Source organism: Ursus arctos, unplaced genomic scaffold (genome assembly GCF_023065955.2).
Source record: "Ursus arctos isolate Adak ecotype North America unplaced genomic scaffold, UrsArc2.0 scaffold_14, whole genome shotgun sequence".
Lineage (NCBI taxonomy): Eukaryota > Metazoa > Chordata > Mammalia > Carnivora > Ursidae > Ursus > Ursus arctos.
In genome coordinates, this window is record NW_026622808.1 from 15,551,091 (window position 1) to 15,567,231 (window position 16,141).

At 60.3% G+C, this 16,141-nt stretch overlaps 1 protein-coding gene across 10 annotated transcripts in view; it reads left to right on the forward strand.

The window, feature by feature from the left end:
- The window catches only part of KDM4B (lysine demethylase 4B), a 131,725-nt gene that overhangs the window by 51,018 nt on the left and 64,566 nt on the right, over positions 1–16,141 (forward strand). For all 10 annotated transcript variants that reach the window (XM_026481141.4, XM_026481143.4, XM_026481144.4 and 7 more), the window contains exons 4-6: positions 699–874; positions 1,710–1,824; positions 6,004–6,197. In XM_026481141.4, coding sequence (XP_026336926.1) covers positions 699–874; positions 1,710–1,824; positions 6,004–6,197 — 485 coding nt within the window. The remainder of the gene's footprint in view (positions 1–698; positions 875–1,709; positions 1,825–6,003; positions 6,198–16,141) is intronic.

The window sequence follows — 16,141 nt, forward strand, 5'->3', positions numbered from 1 at the left end:
ACCGTGAAACGGTCGCGCTGTTCCTTAGAGTGATCCTCTCAGGTCTTGTCCGCTTGGATTTATGGCATTATCGCTCTCCTGCATCTGGTGCCTCACCAGCACTTCTCTGTTCTTTGCACTCAGGGTCTGTGCCCTTTCTAGTTCCCTCATCCCTTACCGCATCGTACTAACTGCTCGCTCCCGCAGTGGAAGGCCGCCATGGAGCTTTGCTGTTCCATGTCCCCCCCGGCACCCAGAGCTGTGCTTGTCTCTAGGAGGTGTCCCGGACTCCCAGCCTGGCCCTGGTGGTCCTGAGCCAGGCTCGCAGTGCTGTCTTCCACAGCCGGGGGTGGGCCGCAGAGCACCTGACCGGGCGAGAGTGTGGGAGCCCCGGCCCCCCGCCTGTTTGTGATCACGCACATATGCATGGGGGCCGGGCCCTGGGCTCTGGGGGGCTACCGCTCCTAGCTCTCAGAGCCCAGGCTGAGCTGCAGAGGGCCCGATGGGCGGCGTCGGGAGGCCAGCACAGCTGCGCCCCAGTGGTAGTGCCCATGGCCCCCACAGGCCACCTGGGAGTTTGAGGAAGTGTGGAGATGGTTCCTGGTGCCCCTGCGGTGTGGGGCCCGGACGCGTTCCCAGGGAGCCGCGGCCGGTCTCCTGGGGGAGGGCAGTTTGTCCTCCTATCTGGAGGCGCCGCTGACTCCCCTCTCGTCTCGCAGATCATCCCCCCAAAGGAGTGGAAGCCCCGGCAGACGTATGATGACATCGACGACGTGGTCATCCCGGCCCCCATCCAGCAGGTGGTGACGGGCCAGTCGGGCCTCTTCACACAGTACAACATCCAGAAGAAGGCCATGACGGTCGGGGAGTACCGCCGCCTGGCCAACAGCGAGAAGTACGTGGCTGCGGGTGAGGCGGGTGTCATGGGGGGCCCCGAAACCCGGTCTCTGAGGTGGAACCATACCTGAGGGCCCCTAGGCAGCTCCTGACTCTGGGGGTGCAGAGAGAGTAGGGCATGGTGGGGACTGGTCCGTGTCTTCTGTCCCTGGAGTGCTTCCCCACACCCTCCCATGACATCTCTGGTCCGATGGCATCTCCTTGGGTAAGGGCTCCCTGACACATGTCCCCAAGTACTGTTTCCTAGTTCACTCACAGGCACGCTTATGCATTCCCTTGCACATCCGGGTGCATTTGCAGGCAGGCATTCACAGCACACACCCCGGGCTCACTTGGACGCCCACTTCCAGTGTCGACTCTTCCTTGTTCTCTGTTCCCCAAGCCTCCCTCGCTTGCTGAAATGTGTGCCTTTCCGGCGGTCTCTTTGCTCTCAGACATAAGCATCCCACGGGAGCAGGGCGTCGTCTGCCTTGTCCTGCCGTCCTGGCGCCCGAGACAGGGCCTGGCCTCTGGTCGGTGCTGTTGGTATTTGCGAGCAGAAGGCTGATGAGAACCAGAGCCTGCGCCCCTCACCTACTCCAGCTGTCCCCGGCGTGTGTTCTGACTCGGGTGCCCCAGGCCCTGGTGACCAACGAGATGGGACGAGTGGGCGTCATTCCGGGGGGGGCCTACTGCCCATCACGTACCCCCCTCAGCCCCAAATAAACGCTCTCCCAGGGCCACATCCACGTTCTCCACGCTGTGCCCCGAGGTGGGGACGGAGAGTGCGCATGTAACCGCGCCCCGGAGGGGTGAGCCCCATGGCCATGGTCGCTGTGCTGTTCGTTCGCCAGGTACTGTACCCCACGGCACCAGGACTTCGATGACCTGGAGCGCAAGTACTGGAAGAACCTCACCTTTGTCTCTCCCATCTACGGGGCTGACATCAGTGGCTCTTTGTATGATGACGTGAGTACCCAGGGCCCCCCGAGAGATTCTGGGGGAATGAGGGACGCCTGGTAAGCGGTGGAGGGAAAGGCGTGTGAATGGGACTTTATCATGAAACCCGGATGTTACCATGCCGTGGCCAGCTTAGCTGGGCGTTCTGTCCAGACTCTGGTTACAACCACATGTCGAGTCTCAGTGAAGAAAGAAGGGATCTAGGGGTGTTTCTGATCTGCAGAATCTTTCCTACGAAACTGTTAGTCCCTCCTGCCCTGATCTGACCTCAGGTAGCCTGCAGCTGACCTCCCAGGGGCCTCCTTATTCTTAGTTCGTCTAGTACTTTTCCTCTCCAGTTCCTCTCACTGTGTCTTTGGGGAGCCCTGGGGCCCTGAGTTCTAGCCCCTGGGCTGGGCTAGGAGGGCCCTGGGGGTACCCGGGGCAACGGAGGGGCCTCATGCTGGTCTTGGCCTGTCCAGGGGCATAGACCAGACACTGGTGGAGACGTGATGCTGAGGCCCCGCAGGGTGCTGCTGTTTAGCAGGTGGGGGTTTGAGTGGGACCCACACTCTTTTAGGGGGCAGTTTATTAATTTTTATGGGCCCTTTGATAACCCTGGGGTGGATCTATCAAGACTGATTGATTTCTAAGCTCTTAAGCTTGACTCTGTCCTGCATGTGTTTTGCCCTGGGGCTCTCCCCAGGGTGGCCCCTCAGCTGTCATCTCTGCCCCCTGCCCTGAATCATCACTCCGAAGGTCATCTCTTGCTGGAACATTCTGTCCACTCATCCATGGTCCTTGTGAGAATAGCTGGGGGTGCCTCCTGAGTCCTGGGCTTGGGTGGGGCTGGTGTGGGTGGGAATAAAGCCCCCTCCTGAGAAGGGTCAGATCTTCCTGAACCCAACAGGAAGTTGGCGGTCACTTGTATTTCCCGAAAGGTGTTGGAAGGATGTGACCATTGTGTGGGTCCCAGCAGTTTGCCCAGCTTGGGGAACCTGTCTGACCTGTGGCCCACTGGTCTTCCAACTAGGGGGTCCTGCTTCATGGTGGGGGCAGGTTTGCTCCTCTGAGCTGGGCACCAAGGGCGTGTCAGTCTCAAAGGGAGCTCACCCCTCTGAACGCGAGGGAGACGCCCTCGCCCTGGGAGGTCAGGGACCAAGCTGACTCCTGGCCCTGGTTCCCCCTTTTTGGACCTCGGTTTCCCCATCCACTAGAAGGGATATGGCAGGTGTGTGGCTGTCCTCCAGCAAGGGCATCCTGAACGAGGAGGTTGGGCTTTTCCCTGGGACCATGAGCTCATCCACTTGGCCTTGACTCCACAGCAATTGGAAGCTTTTGAGGCCACGTGGCCAGGCCTTACCCTCGTGAGTGTGCAGTCTGAGGGCAGAGCTGCATGCACACCTTGGGTGTGGCGAGGACAGGAGGACAGGGTCCCAGAGGCCCTGTGGGCACACACACATCTAACATGAGGGGGCACAGCCCAGTCTCTCATGCTGCCCCCAGCACACCTCAGCTGGCATGTGGCTCACCCCAGGACCTCAAACTTTCCAGGACTGTGAGCGGTTGCCCTGTTTATGGTTGCAGAAGCGTTCGGCACCATGAGCCAGCTTGCCCTTGCGCCTGGCTCAAGGCGTAGAAATTCCTATGGCAGATTGAGTGGGGAACAGTGGGGCCATGTCCCTGGGCTTTTTTGGGCCTGTCTGGGTCCGTCCACCTGGGTGGTGGCTGCTGGTCCTGTGTGCCTCTTCCAGACGCCTGCGCTGCCACTGTTCCCCATTTCTGCGCTGGCTTCAAGGGCTTCCTGGGCCTGTAAGAGGGGCCCAGCTTCCCAAGCCCCCTTTCCCACGTCAGGCTGCCAAGGTCCAGAGGGCCCCATCGTGGCAGCCCCATATCAGGCCTTGCCTCCGACCCCATTCCATCTGGGCTTGTGGCACCTCCTTGAAGGGATCTGGCAGGAGGCCAGCAGTGGGTGTCCCTGTTGCTGCACCCCTGCTCTGCGAGAACACGAGGAGAGCGATTTTCCTGGGGCCTCTGCAGGAGCCCTGTTCTTGATGTTTGTGACGTTCTGTCCTCCTCCCTGCCTCAGGTGGGGACCTTGAGGCTCAGCAGCTGGGATCCTTGTCCCTGTCCCCATCCCACTCTCCGTGCGCAGTCTCAGCCATCGGTGCTCTTGGCGCGGCCACAGTTGGGATGACGCTCCGGAGCTTGTGGGCCGGCGCTGGCCCTGCAGCTCTGCTTCCTAGACTCCAGATCCTGACTTCTAGGAAGGGAATCTGACCCCAACAGCCGGCGGGTTGGGAGAGCTGAAGTTCCTGAGTTGCGTTTAGGACGAGTGGGGAGTCACATGCCTGTTTGTCAAACGGGCTGCTCTTTTCCACCGAGTTCTACAAAGTTAGTGCTTGTGGGGATTGTTCACTCGTTTGTCCATTGTCTTGACTTCCTGCGTCTTTTTTGAAGGAAGCATTGTTGAGATGTAATTCACACACCATATAGTTCCCCCACATAGAGCATACAATTCAACAGTTTCTACTGTATTTCACTGAGTCGTGCAGCCATCACCACAATCAATTCCAGAACACTCATGAGCCCAAAAAAGAAGCCCCTTCCTCATCAGCCGTCACTCCCCGTCCCCTGCCCGGCCCCCACGAGCCCCTTTCCCGTCTGGAGGAGCCTGTTCCGGACGTGTCACACACGTGGACTTAACACACCGTGGGGCCTTCTGTGTCTGGTTCCCTCCCTGAGCGTCATGGGCTCGGGTCCGCCCCCGGGCAGCGCCGGTGTGCGCCTGGCTCCCACCTGTGCCCAGTGGCCCGCCGTGAGTGGTGGACACGTCGTGTTAACCATTCACTTGGATTGTTTCCAGTGTTTGGCCACGGTGAGTCATGTGTCTGTGAATGTGCGTGTGCAAGTGTTTGTGCAGACTTATGTTTTCATTGCTCTCGGGCACGTCCCTAGGTGGAGAATTGCACTCCTCACGTGCTCGCTCCACGTTTACCTTCTGAGGAACGGTCTGTGTTTTCCCCCAGAGGTCGCCCCGTTTCCCATCCGCAGCAGGAGGGAGTGTCTGAGGTCCCCGCCTCCTCCCCTTCCTTCCCGACACTTGTTACTGTCTGTCTGTGTGACCCTGCCGTCCTAGCCGGCGTGACGTGGTGTTGGCGCTGGGGTTTTGATTTGAGGTTTTCTGTGGGTTAATGACGTTGAGCATCTTTGCACCTGCTGGTGAACCGTGTACATCTTCTTTAAGGAGAAACGTCCATTTAGGCTCTTTACCCATTTTTTAATCGGGTTATTTGTTTTTCTCTTGTAGTTACAGGAGATCTTCAGAGAGGACACAACCAGTCTCTTACCTGATAAATGACTCACATGTATTTCCCCCCTTCTGTGGTTCTCTTTTTCACTTTCTTGATTTTTTTTTTTTTAAAGCACAGAAGTTTTTAATTGGATGAAATCCAATTTATCTGTTTTTGTTTTCCTTGAGCGCTTGTGATTTTGTGCTTATGTTCCAGGCTTCTGCCAGGGGCTCATCTTGCCAGGACCAACCCCTGGTTCAGGGACCTGTTGTGACGGGGAGGGTATGAGTGGGGTGTTGGGCAGGGTGGGCTTGGGCCAGAGAGAATGCCGACGCCCACTCAGCATCTCAGCAGACGTGGAGGGTTCTCCGGGGGCCGGAAATGGATTGATGTGTTAGGAGCTGTCATGACAAGATGGGACCTGTCTGTGGCATCAGAAATAGATGAGTCCAGCAGGCAGGGATTCTGGCCTTGTTTGCCTGGTTCCGAAAACCGTCCCTGTCTCCTCTGGTGGAAGGTGCCGGAAGGACTGTCTGGCATGTTTGCTGAGCTACCCCCGCTCCACGATTGTCTTCCTACTTCCATGTCATTGACTTTGAGGCATGTTAATTATTCATGACCAAACCTCAGCCTTCACAGCATGGCCTTCGCTGCCTGTGATTAATGCACAGCTCAGTGTGTCATCCGGAGAAGGGCCTGCCTGACTGCCTGGCCCAGGCCTAGGGGCTGGTGTCTCCTGGTGGGAGTAGCCCCTGCTGGGTTTCAGATGCTGGAGCGGGTGAGGCTCTGACGTGGGCAGGTTTGGGGTTGACTGCGAGCTCTCGGGCCCTCTGTGGGGGCCGCCCTGTAGCCTTCCTGTGCTCCCGCCAGCCCCTGGGGGTGACCCGCCACCAACTGCATGCTCGCCGTCCTGCAGGATGTGGCCCAGTGGAACATCGGGAGCCTGCGGACCATCCTGGACATGGTGGAGCGCGAGTGTGGCACCATCATCGAGGGCGTCAACACCCCCTACCTGTACTTCGGCATGTGGAAGACCACCTTCGCCTGGCACACGGAGGACATGGACCTCTACAGCATCAACTACCTGCACTTCGGGGAGCCCAAGTCCTGGTGAGTGTCCTGCCAGCAGCCGGGCCATGGGGAGGGGCTGCCCAGGGCTCCTCAGGGGAGCCGGCGTGGGTGGCCCCTGGGGACAGGGGGGGCCTGTGACCGGGCAGGCAAAAGTTGAGGGGCTCCAGCAGCTTGTGCTCTGTTGGCCCGGCCCCGGTTGGCTTCAGGGGCAGCCTCAGTTGGTGATGGGGGTGCGTGTCCCCAGAGACGAGCTTCCTGCTCCCCGGAGCTCATGGTTTGCACCCGTGGGGGCGGCGTCCATGGAGTGTCTATTGTGCTGGGGACTCTTCCTGGGGCTGTGAGCCCGGGGGAGCGGTGGCTGTGAGCCCTGAGCCTTCCCTGGCTTCCCCTGTGGCCTCCAGGTTCAGGGGCGGCGTTAGCCGCCAGCCCCCTGCTGTCAGGGGTGTGGGCCAACCACGGGTTTGCAGGGCTGGAGTGGGCTCGCGCCCTGAAGGCCACCCTGGGAGCGATGGGCCCGGCAGGCCGGGTGGAACGTCCAGCGCGATCTGTGTTCTGGAATCTGTGAGCCGAGCACCCCCTTCACATCCAGCTTCCGCTGGCGGGACAGCTCGGAGCTGCCTTCTGTGCAAGGCCTCCTTTGTTCAGTGTGGTTTCCAGCAGAGATTTCTGAGCTGGGCCTTTACATCTCCTTGCCTCTTCTCAGCTGTCTTAGAAGGTTCTGTTACAGTAATCATCGTAGCTCAGAGGGAGTGGGAGGGGAAGCAGGGGCCCCAGGAGCAGATCGTGGCACTCCAGAGCTCAGCCAAGTGCCTCCTTGTGTCTGATGGCGGGGGCGGGGGTGCAGAGGCCCCAGCTTAGTCGGGGACCCAGGCCAACCCTGGCTAAGGTGCCACTCACCTTGGTGTCCCAGCGGGGAGCTGACCCCCCGAGCGGCTGAGCCTGTGCCCACAGGCATGAGGGAAGGCCACCCCCGCTCCCATTAAGTCACTGGGACATCCCGGAGCCCTTTGCTAAGGGAGGGCGGGAGCAGGCACTCTGGAGCAGAAGGCTCAGAAGCCAGCAGGAGGCCCCAGGGGGGAAGCCAGGCCTCCCTGTCCAGGTGTTGGCTATGTGACCACCCTTTCCTCGCCTCTGAGGGGGACGCAGTGGAACCGCGGCCCTGCTCCGTGACAGCGGACTCCTGCTCAGACGGGGAGGGATGCAGAAGTGTGGGGGACGAACACGGCAGGGGCTGCGTAACAAGTGACTACAAACCTTGAGGCTTAACACACGTACATTCTCTGACGTTTCTGGACGTCAGGAGTCTGACTCAGGTCGCACTGGGCTAACGCAGGCATGAGCAGGGCCGGTTCCTTCCAGAGGCTCCAGGGGAGACCCGGCTCCTGCCTTTTCCTTGCCCGCCACCCATCCTCCATCCTCACCGCCAGCAGCATGGGGTCTGCCCATCTCTGGGACTCCCACCCTCTGCCTCCCTCTCGTGAGGACCTCGTGAGGACGCCGGGTCCCCCGGGAACCCAGGGTCACCCCACCTTGGGGCCTTGACTTAATCCCACCTGTAAAGTCTCTTTACTGTGAGGTGACATACTTAACGAGCTGTGGTGATGAAGATGTGGACATCTTTGGGGCCGCCGTCCTGCTGGCCACAGCTCTCCCGACCTTTGCACTGTGCGGCTTTGTTACCTCGTGCGTTTGCTGGGATCCTGTTTGAACTCCACAGCTTCTTGTTTTCGGTCTACTTGTCTCTGGCTTTGCGGCAGGTCTTGACCGTTGAAACCTCTAGCTGGGAGCTCTTCACCTTTTAGGAAAAATCTGGAGAGAGGTTGACAGGGCTGGTGTTGCCCGTTGCACAAAGGCCTGAATCTCACCCCCGAGCGGTCCTGAGCGTGTGGGTGGAGGCATGTTCTGGTAGGCAGTGTCACCCCAGTGCTGCCCAGGAGGTCCCAGTGACCGCTTGGTCACCCCATCCCCTCCCCTCCATCTCCATGGCCAGGCCAGGCTGCAAGTCCGTGGAGGCCCCAGTCCAGGCCCGTGGAGAGGGGCTCCGCTCTGCCCCAACGCCATAGCTGTGAGCAGGGCCTGGTGGTGCAGCTCATGAGGCGAGGTGCTTGTGCCCCGTCCCTGGGGGCTCTGCCCGCCGGCTCCCAGCGGTTGGCGTCCTCCGCATGGGCCGTGGCAGGCTGAGCGCAGATGAGGAGCCTTCTCGCTCCCTGTACAGATCCACAGGCTGGGGCTGTGTGCACAAGTGCGTATGTGTCAGTACGTGCGTGTGAGAATGTGCGAATGTGCGAGTGTGCATATGTATACATGAAAGTGTATATGTGTATGTATTCGTGTATGTTGGTGCATACGTGTTTGTGAAGGTACACAAATCTATGTGTGAGTATGGGCGTGCATGAGTTCCGTGTGTGAGTGTGTATAAGTGTGCAGTCGTGTGTTTGTGATGTATGAGCGTGTGTGTGCTGCAGTCCCAGCTCACTGGTCTGGATGATTCTAGTGCTGGGGCCCCCGGGGCTGGGGGTGGAGGGGATGGGGTGTCTCTGTCCTCCCAGCACCATGTCCCCTCCTGGCCCCGCGCGGTTCCCCGAGCACCACTAGATGGCGCCCCCACCCTTCAGCACTGGCGGCCGCTCCTGCGCTCATGGAAATTTCCCAGGTTCTTCCATCCTTTTTATGGACTCCTGGACCCCAGCAGTGATGGCCCCAGAGACTCCCTGGGAGCGGCAGCAGGAGGAGAGTGAAGACTGCTGGGGCGGGCCGTGGGAATGCTCAGCCCCCTGTGGACGCCCACATTTTGGCCTGGGTCTACCAGCCAGAGGGATCGGAAAGGGAGAAAACCCACCTTTTCTTTAAAACACAGAACAAAACAAATAAAAGAAGCCACTGCTGAATTCTGGCACATGCCAGCCAAAGGCAGGTTGAGCTTCAGCCATGGCCCTGCCTGAGGATGGGGTGGCCTCAGGCAACTTGGGGCAAAGCGTGAGCTTTTGGTGGGCAGCAAGGGTCACAGGGAGGGTGACTTGGGAAGTGGCCCGGGGAGCCCAGGGAGGCAGCTGGGCCAGGCCCGTCCCGAGGCCAGGGTGGCGGGGGGGGGGGGGCAGGGGGCTGGCTTTGAGGGAGGCAAAGGAGAGGGCACTGGGGTAGCAGTCCCCGGCTGATGGGGCAGCTGACAGGCAGGACTGATGTCCGGCTCTCCATGCTCACCTCCTGCCTCCAGCGGCTTGGGGTTCTCCAGACCACAGCCCCAGCACCCCTGTCCCCTGCTGTCCACCCACCCCCCATTTCTGCCCCTTCACCACAGCCCACTCCTGAGAGCCCTGGGGCAGCAGTCGGCAAGGCTGGCATTGGGCATAGCGGCGGTTCATCTGTGGGAAAGAATGTTCTGGAAGGCAGCTTGACTTTGGTCTTGATTTCTGGTCCTGAAGGGGGATGGGATCGCACATGGGGTTCCTCATGCTGAGTGTGGCCGGTGGCAAGAAGCTTCTCAGTGCAGCTGTGTAGGATCCAGCTGTTGAGGCTTCCCCCACCCCCCTCTGCCAAGCTCCCTGCTCCCCTAGCCCCAGCAGCTCAGCTCGGCACCATGCCCTCTCCCCAGGACCCGGGTGGGGGCCCCAGATGTTGGTAGGGCACCCCACCCTCGTACCAGCTATGTGTGATATTGGCGTATCTCCCCATCAGATTGTGGACCCTGTGAGGGTAGGGCCCTCGGTCTCCCCCGCACCCCCACCCTGGGTCCCTAGCCCCCAGCAGGGGCCTGGAGCAAAGAGGGGGCCCTGTGCCTATCAGGGTCCTGGAGTGCTGGTGCCACGTCCGTGGGAACTGGTCCTCGGGGCCGAGACCCCTCTGGGGCACCCCTGACACCAGCCCAGGGGGTGGGTGCGGTGCCTGGGTGCCTGGGCTGGTGGTTCGGGGGGCCCTTGCCCCGGGCCCTGAGGGCTGCTCCCCAGCAGATCGCGCTCACGCGCCCGTTTCCCTGATTGCGTTGTTCCTCCCGCGCCTGCAGCGGCTTAATTGCAACCATTTCCGAGTATTTCGGTAGCAGTTTTTTTAAGTGTCGGCGTCCTCAGGTTTACAGTGTTTCGTGGAGCCTTTCTGGGTCTGTTGCTACTTCGCTAGCGTGATTTGTGTGTCGCAGCGGCGCGAACAGCCTGGTGTTGATAAAAGCATGGAATTGCTTCAAAAGGCCGGCATTAGGTGGTGCTCTCAGGCAGCAAGGCTAAGAATATCTGAAGCGTTTGAGTGCTTCAAAATCCCTTTTGAGATGGGGATTTAAAATAGACCTGAAACTTGCAACTCACCCCCTACCCGGCCTTCCCGGGGCCCGGTCAGTTAGCGAGGCCAGGAGGGCGGGCACGCGTGGGCCCCGGGCATGCGGGGAAGGCTGCGTGATTCTACCCTGATTCAAGTGGCTCGGGGCGGGGACAGTGCCCCGGGGCTCGGCGTCCAGGGAGTGGCTCCCACCATCCCAGGCCCTCCTGGAGCCCCTGGTGGCCGTTGAGCTGGAAGCGATGTCCCACGGCCTGTCCCAGGACCCCTCCACCAGATGGCCCCCGCAGCTGTTCCCCACACGCTGTAGCCCCTGTGGGTCCCAGGCCTTGCGAGCTCGCAGTGGGGAAATGTGAAAATATGGGAATGGCACCCCCCCCCCCCCCCCCGGCCTGGCCCGCCTTCTGGCTCAGATGCCGCACCCACACAGCGTTCTGGCAGCATCCCCTCCTGTTTTCCCTGCCACTTGTGCCCGTGGGGTGGGGGCGAGGGGTGGGGTGGAGGAGGGCAAATAGGGGGAGCACAGGCCTTCCAGAGGCCTGCTCAGGGCCCCTGGGTGGGGACAGCCAGCGTTCCCTGCAGGGCGTCTGGGCCCTGACCCTGGCCTTCAGGCCCGTGGCTCAGCAGCAGTCCCTCAGAGTGGTGGGCTCTGGCCCTGGAGTTGTGTCTCCAACAGTTTTCTTGAGGCTTCCCCAGCCCCTCCCACCCTCCTGGTTCTATTTGCCTGGGATGCGGTCTTTCAGGTCCTCCTGGTGCCCCACGGCAGGGAGCACGTGCTCAGATCCGCACGTGTGCCCACACGCATGCCTGCCTGCGCACACGTGTGATTCATTCGTGCAGGCTCCCTGCAGGGGGGCTGGGGAGAGGGCCTCTCGGATCGTGCTCCCACAAAGGGCATGGAGTCCCCCAGCTCATGCACCATCCTGGGCACGATGAAAGGATCCTTCTAAGCAGAGTCTGGGGAGGGGGTGTAGGTGGGGGGGGGATGGTACCAGAACTCCACTTCTCTGACCTTTAAGAAGCCCAAGTGAGCAGGGCCCCGGGGTGCACTGAGAATTTTTCCTTTTGACGCAGCTGCACCTAGAGTTTTTGTTTGGCACTTTCCCTTAGGAGAGTTTCACAGGAGAGGGACTGGGCGGCCTTTCTTTTGTTGCCGGGAAGCTTGACTCTCAGCGAGCACGGCCGTCTCTGCCTGCACGTGATACTGTGGGGGCCTGTGTGCGTGCGTGTGTGAGTGTGCACGTGTGTGCATGCGTGCACGAGTGTGGGCACAAGTGTGCATTTGAGGACGTGTGCTCCCTGCTGTGGGGCACAAAGAGGAAGAGCGTTGTGGGTACAGATGCTGGTCAGCTCCCCTGTTACCTGCTCTTGCAGCGCGGGGGAGAGGCTGGACGTGCCAGGCCCAGGATCGGTGGGTCTGTGTCTGTTGCTCAGGGAGGCAGAGCAAGGCTCTTTTGGAGAAGGGGGCTGCTGGGCTGCTCCCTTGCCCCTTGGTTGCGTGTCTTCCTGGCCCCTCAGGACCTCCTTGCAGGCCCACTTGAGCCTGTATCAACCCACCTCCCAGCAGTAGCTCCTTCCCGCATCCGTTAATCCCTCCCAGTGAGCCTTTAGGGATAGGCACCTGCCTCCCTGCCTCCCTCCCTCCCTCCCTCTCTACCTCCCTCCCTGCCTCCCTGCCTGCCCCCCTTCTTGCCTCCCTGCTTCCTTCTTGGTATCCAAAGCAGGCTCCCCAGGCCTGGCTGCAGGGGGCGCTGCTGCACCAAGTGCTGAGCCAAGCCCCTTGAGGGGGCTCTGCTTAGTCCCCAGGGAGCTTGGGACTGAGAAGTCCAGCTGGTGGATGGAGCCAGGTGCAGCTGGCCTGGGCAGCAGCCGCGAAGGCCCTTGGTGGAGAGGGCCAGCACCTGAAGGAGGAGGCACCTGGAGAAGTCTTGGAGACTTCATGGCTTCTGAGAGCCTGGCTCAGTGGGGACCAGGGCTCCCCATTCCCTGACTCAGGCACAGCCCCTCATCCGGCGACAGGATGCCTGGCTCTGGCCCACGAGAGGCCCCATGGTGTCAGGGAGGGCTCGGCGCCACACCGATATGGGTGGAGATCGGTAGGAGCCTGACAGCGTCACAGATTGGCTTTAATAACTCAGCTTCCCAGCACTGTGTCCTGTCACCCGCGCAAGATGTGGAAGGGAAACAGACACTCTCCCTCCTTCTTCCATTCCCCCCCGCTCCGCCCCGGGCTAAAGCCGCATTTGGGCATCTGGGGACAGAGCCCCGTGGCAGCTCAGTGTGACCGCTGTGCCTGGGGAGGCCGGATGGAGAAGACCCACCAGGACGCTGGAAGGAGGGCCGTCCGTCTGCGGCTTGTTAGCGTGCGGGGCACCCGGCCAGGCTCCAGGGCCTGCGCTGAGGCGGCAGAGACAGCAACAGAAGGAGCGTTGCCGAGCAGGAAGCTCCCTGAGAGCAGACTCCCACGGAGGCAGGAGGTGTCGGAACCCCGCGATTAAAAGGGAATAGATAAGGGGGTGAGGTGGGTCACTCGGCGTGTGAGTCAGCACGCCGGGCCGCGGAGGCCTGCTCTTAGGGCCCCGTGACTGCTCCCGGCAGAAGGACCCCCTTCTGCAGGACAATGGCCACTGTCCCAAATGGCCGGGTGCGGCCCCGAGAGCGCTGAGCTAGACCTACTGAGGCCCAGCTTCCCGGCCTGTTGGTTCTGGGTCGAAACCTCTGCCACCTGCCGCTGGGCCTGCTGTGGCACTCGGCTGCCCCGTCTGCTGCGCGGGGACCGTGGGCAGGCAGGGAGAGCCTTCTTGGTCCGGCTTCCAGAGTCTCCTCTTTGGACAGTGACCATGGCCGCGGCAGCAGAGCCGATTGTCCTTTGTCCCGACGCGCCTGACCTGTGTGCCCGCCGTCCCCTTCTGAGGAGCAGGTGTGTGTGTGGGGGTGACCCGTGCAACTTCCCTGGTCCGAGCCGGAAGTCCTGCATCCTGGAGCCTCTGTGAGTCGGGCCGACTGCGGGCTCTGGTCACCCGAGTGTGCAGATGTGTGTGCGCATGACTGTGTGCACTTGTGGCGTGCACGTAGGAGAGAAGGACCAAGTGTCCCCTCCCGCAGGCAGCCTGTGAGTCTGTCCTCCGGAGTACCCCCACGAGACCGTGCCCCGAAGACCGGGGACCTGGCGCTCCGGGAGCTCACTAAGAGCCACCTTACCCACCTCACCCATAGCCCTTGGTCAGAGCCACAGCATTCTGCTTCTCAGGGTTGTGTAGGAAACCTAACAACCGAAAGCTGATTTTAGCTTTGGCAAATTAACTCCTGATGCTGCAGAGACCTTTGCGTCTCAAATCGGGGCTCAGGTGTCATCAGACCGCGAGGATGGGATTGCGTCATTAGTTACCACAGCGAGTACGACAGGCAGTTTTGGAGAACTTTGCACGGCGTGGTGCAACGCAGTGCGAATTCCAGATCATTCGTTTGTCTGATTCCCTTCTTCCGGTGTCATATGCCCGAAAGTCTAATTGCCTGGCGCTGCTCCGGCAATACCTGACAGCATGTCACGTGACAGCACGTGCTGTGTGCCACTCGGGGTGGATCAGAGGACCCCAGAGACCTGGTGCGTTTCAGGGCGCCTTCCCAGGGACTCTGCTCGGCAGGCGGCAGGATCGGTGCCCGTGGGCTGGCTCCTCGCCTCTCGCGGCGTGCTGGCGGGGACAGACACAGTCGGTGTTTGTTCAGGGAATGCAAAGTGATTTTAACATCGTGCTAAGCAGAGGAAGGTCAGCCTTCTGCTAAGGAAAAATCTCACCATATGCTCTCCTCCACAAGCCAGTGAGAGGGAGTGGGGGTTCTGGTATTGTGGACGGCCTGACGCCTCGCCACGAGCCCGGACAGCGGGCAGCACTGCGGCTGGTGGGGTCTGGGAATCGGGCTCCGGGTGTCGGGACCCACCCCAGGCAAACCCTCTGCCGCGGGGCGTTCTCCTTGTGCCTCCCGTGGTTGTCACAGGCCCCTTTACCCACTGTTTTGGTGGCATACTCTTTTTTTTTTTGGTGTTTAGAACTGTTTTAGATTTATGGAAGCACTGAGGAGCTAGTCCAAATGCTACCCCCACCCCACGCTGATTCCCCACTGGGCTCTTCTGCCGGGCTGGGACCTTGTTGCAGTTAACGGACCTGTATTGATACATCCTTAGTAAAGTCCATGATTTATTCTGATTTCCTCGGTTTCCCCCAATGTCCCTTTCCTGTGCCAGGGTCCCATGTGACACGGAGTCTTCGCGTCTCCTTGGGCTCCTCTGCGCTGGGACAGTTTCTCAGACTTCCCTGGGTTTTGATGCCCCTTGACAGTGGCGTGGAGGACAGGGGAGGGGTTTTGTAGGAAGCCCCTTCCTTGGATTTGTCTGGGGTTTTTCTGGTGGTGAGACTGGGGGGGATGAGTTTGGGGAGGAAGGCCCCCGAGTAAAGTGCCCTTCTCCTGATGCCATCTTGGGGGGGCATGCTGTCACCATGGCTTGTCACTGCAGACGTTGGCCTTGGTCTCCTGGCTGAGATGGGCGGTCAGGTGTCTCCCCTGCAAAGTCACTCTTCCTAGTTTCCATGCTGTTCCGTTCAAAGTGTCCTCTTCAAAAACAAAAAACAAAAGAAACTTCCACTATCAGAAAAGGGAAGAGAATCGTGAACAGACCGCCTCGTGCCCACTGCCCATGTGAGCATCCTAGCGTTCTTCTGTCAGGGATTTTTGATCTGTTTCTTTTCTCCTAGCCTCGAGTGGAGGTGGTTTTGGCTTTCGGTTGCTGCGTGACAAACCAGGGGGCGCGCGGCCTACGTTTATTTGCTCTTGGTTCTGTAGGTCAGAACTGAGGCATGGGCCAGCTGGGTCCTCAGTTGAGGCTCTCAGAGGCTGGAATTGAGGTGTCGGTGGGCCCCGGGGAATGTTCACCTCCAGTCTCATCTAAGTCTTTGGCAGAGTTCTGTTCCTTGCAGTGGTGGGAGTGAGTTCTCACGTCCTTGCTGGCTGCCAGCCCTGGGCTGCTGTCGGCATCTAGAGGTCACTCAGGGCTTGCCTCCCACTGGCACCGCGGACTTGAAGAAGGCTCCCCCCCCTTTTTGAGGGCTCACCTGCTTAGGTCAGGCCCACCCAGGGTAATCCTGGGTAGTCCCGATGTGGGACCTTTGTTAAAACAGCAAAAACCCTTCACAGCAGCACCAAGAGAACATTCGAGTCACTGTGAGCAGGGGCCAGGCGTCTTAGGGGCATCTGAGAACAGTGTCCGTCATAACGCTTTTGTTGCGAACTATACACGGTGCAAAGAACGTGCAAAATAGGTACGTGGCCCGGAGATACGTATTCACGTACTAAATGTTTATTGGCTGACTCTGCAGTCAACCCTGCGTAACCCCGGCAACGTCGGGAAACGAACCTCCCCCCACTGCCCACCCCGTGCCCCTCCCCGCTCAGAGCTGATGACTGTCTTTCTGCCTCTCCTCCTCCTGACTCGATGGTGCTCCTGTTGCTGCTGCTCTGGGTCCTTTTCCTACGTGTGTCTGTGGCCCCAGGCAATGTGGCTGAGTGGTGGCTGGAATCGAGCGCCGTACACATAGGCTGCGAGTTGGGGAGGAAGGCGCACCCTGTTCCATGTGGCAGGAGTTCATTTATTTCTGTGGCTGTAGGGTTTTCCGCTGTAAGGGTTCGCCTCCATCTGTTCATCTGTTCACGGGGGATGGGTGTCC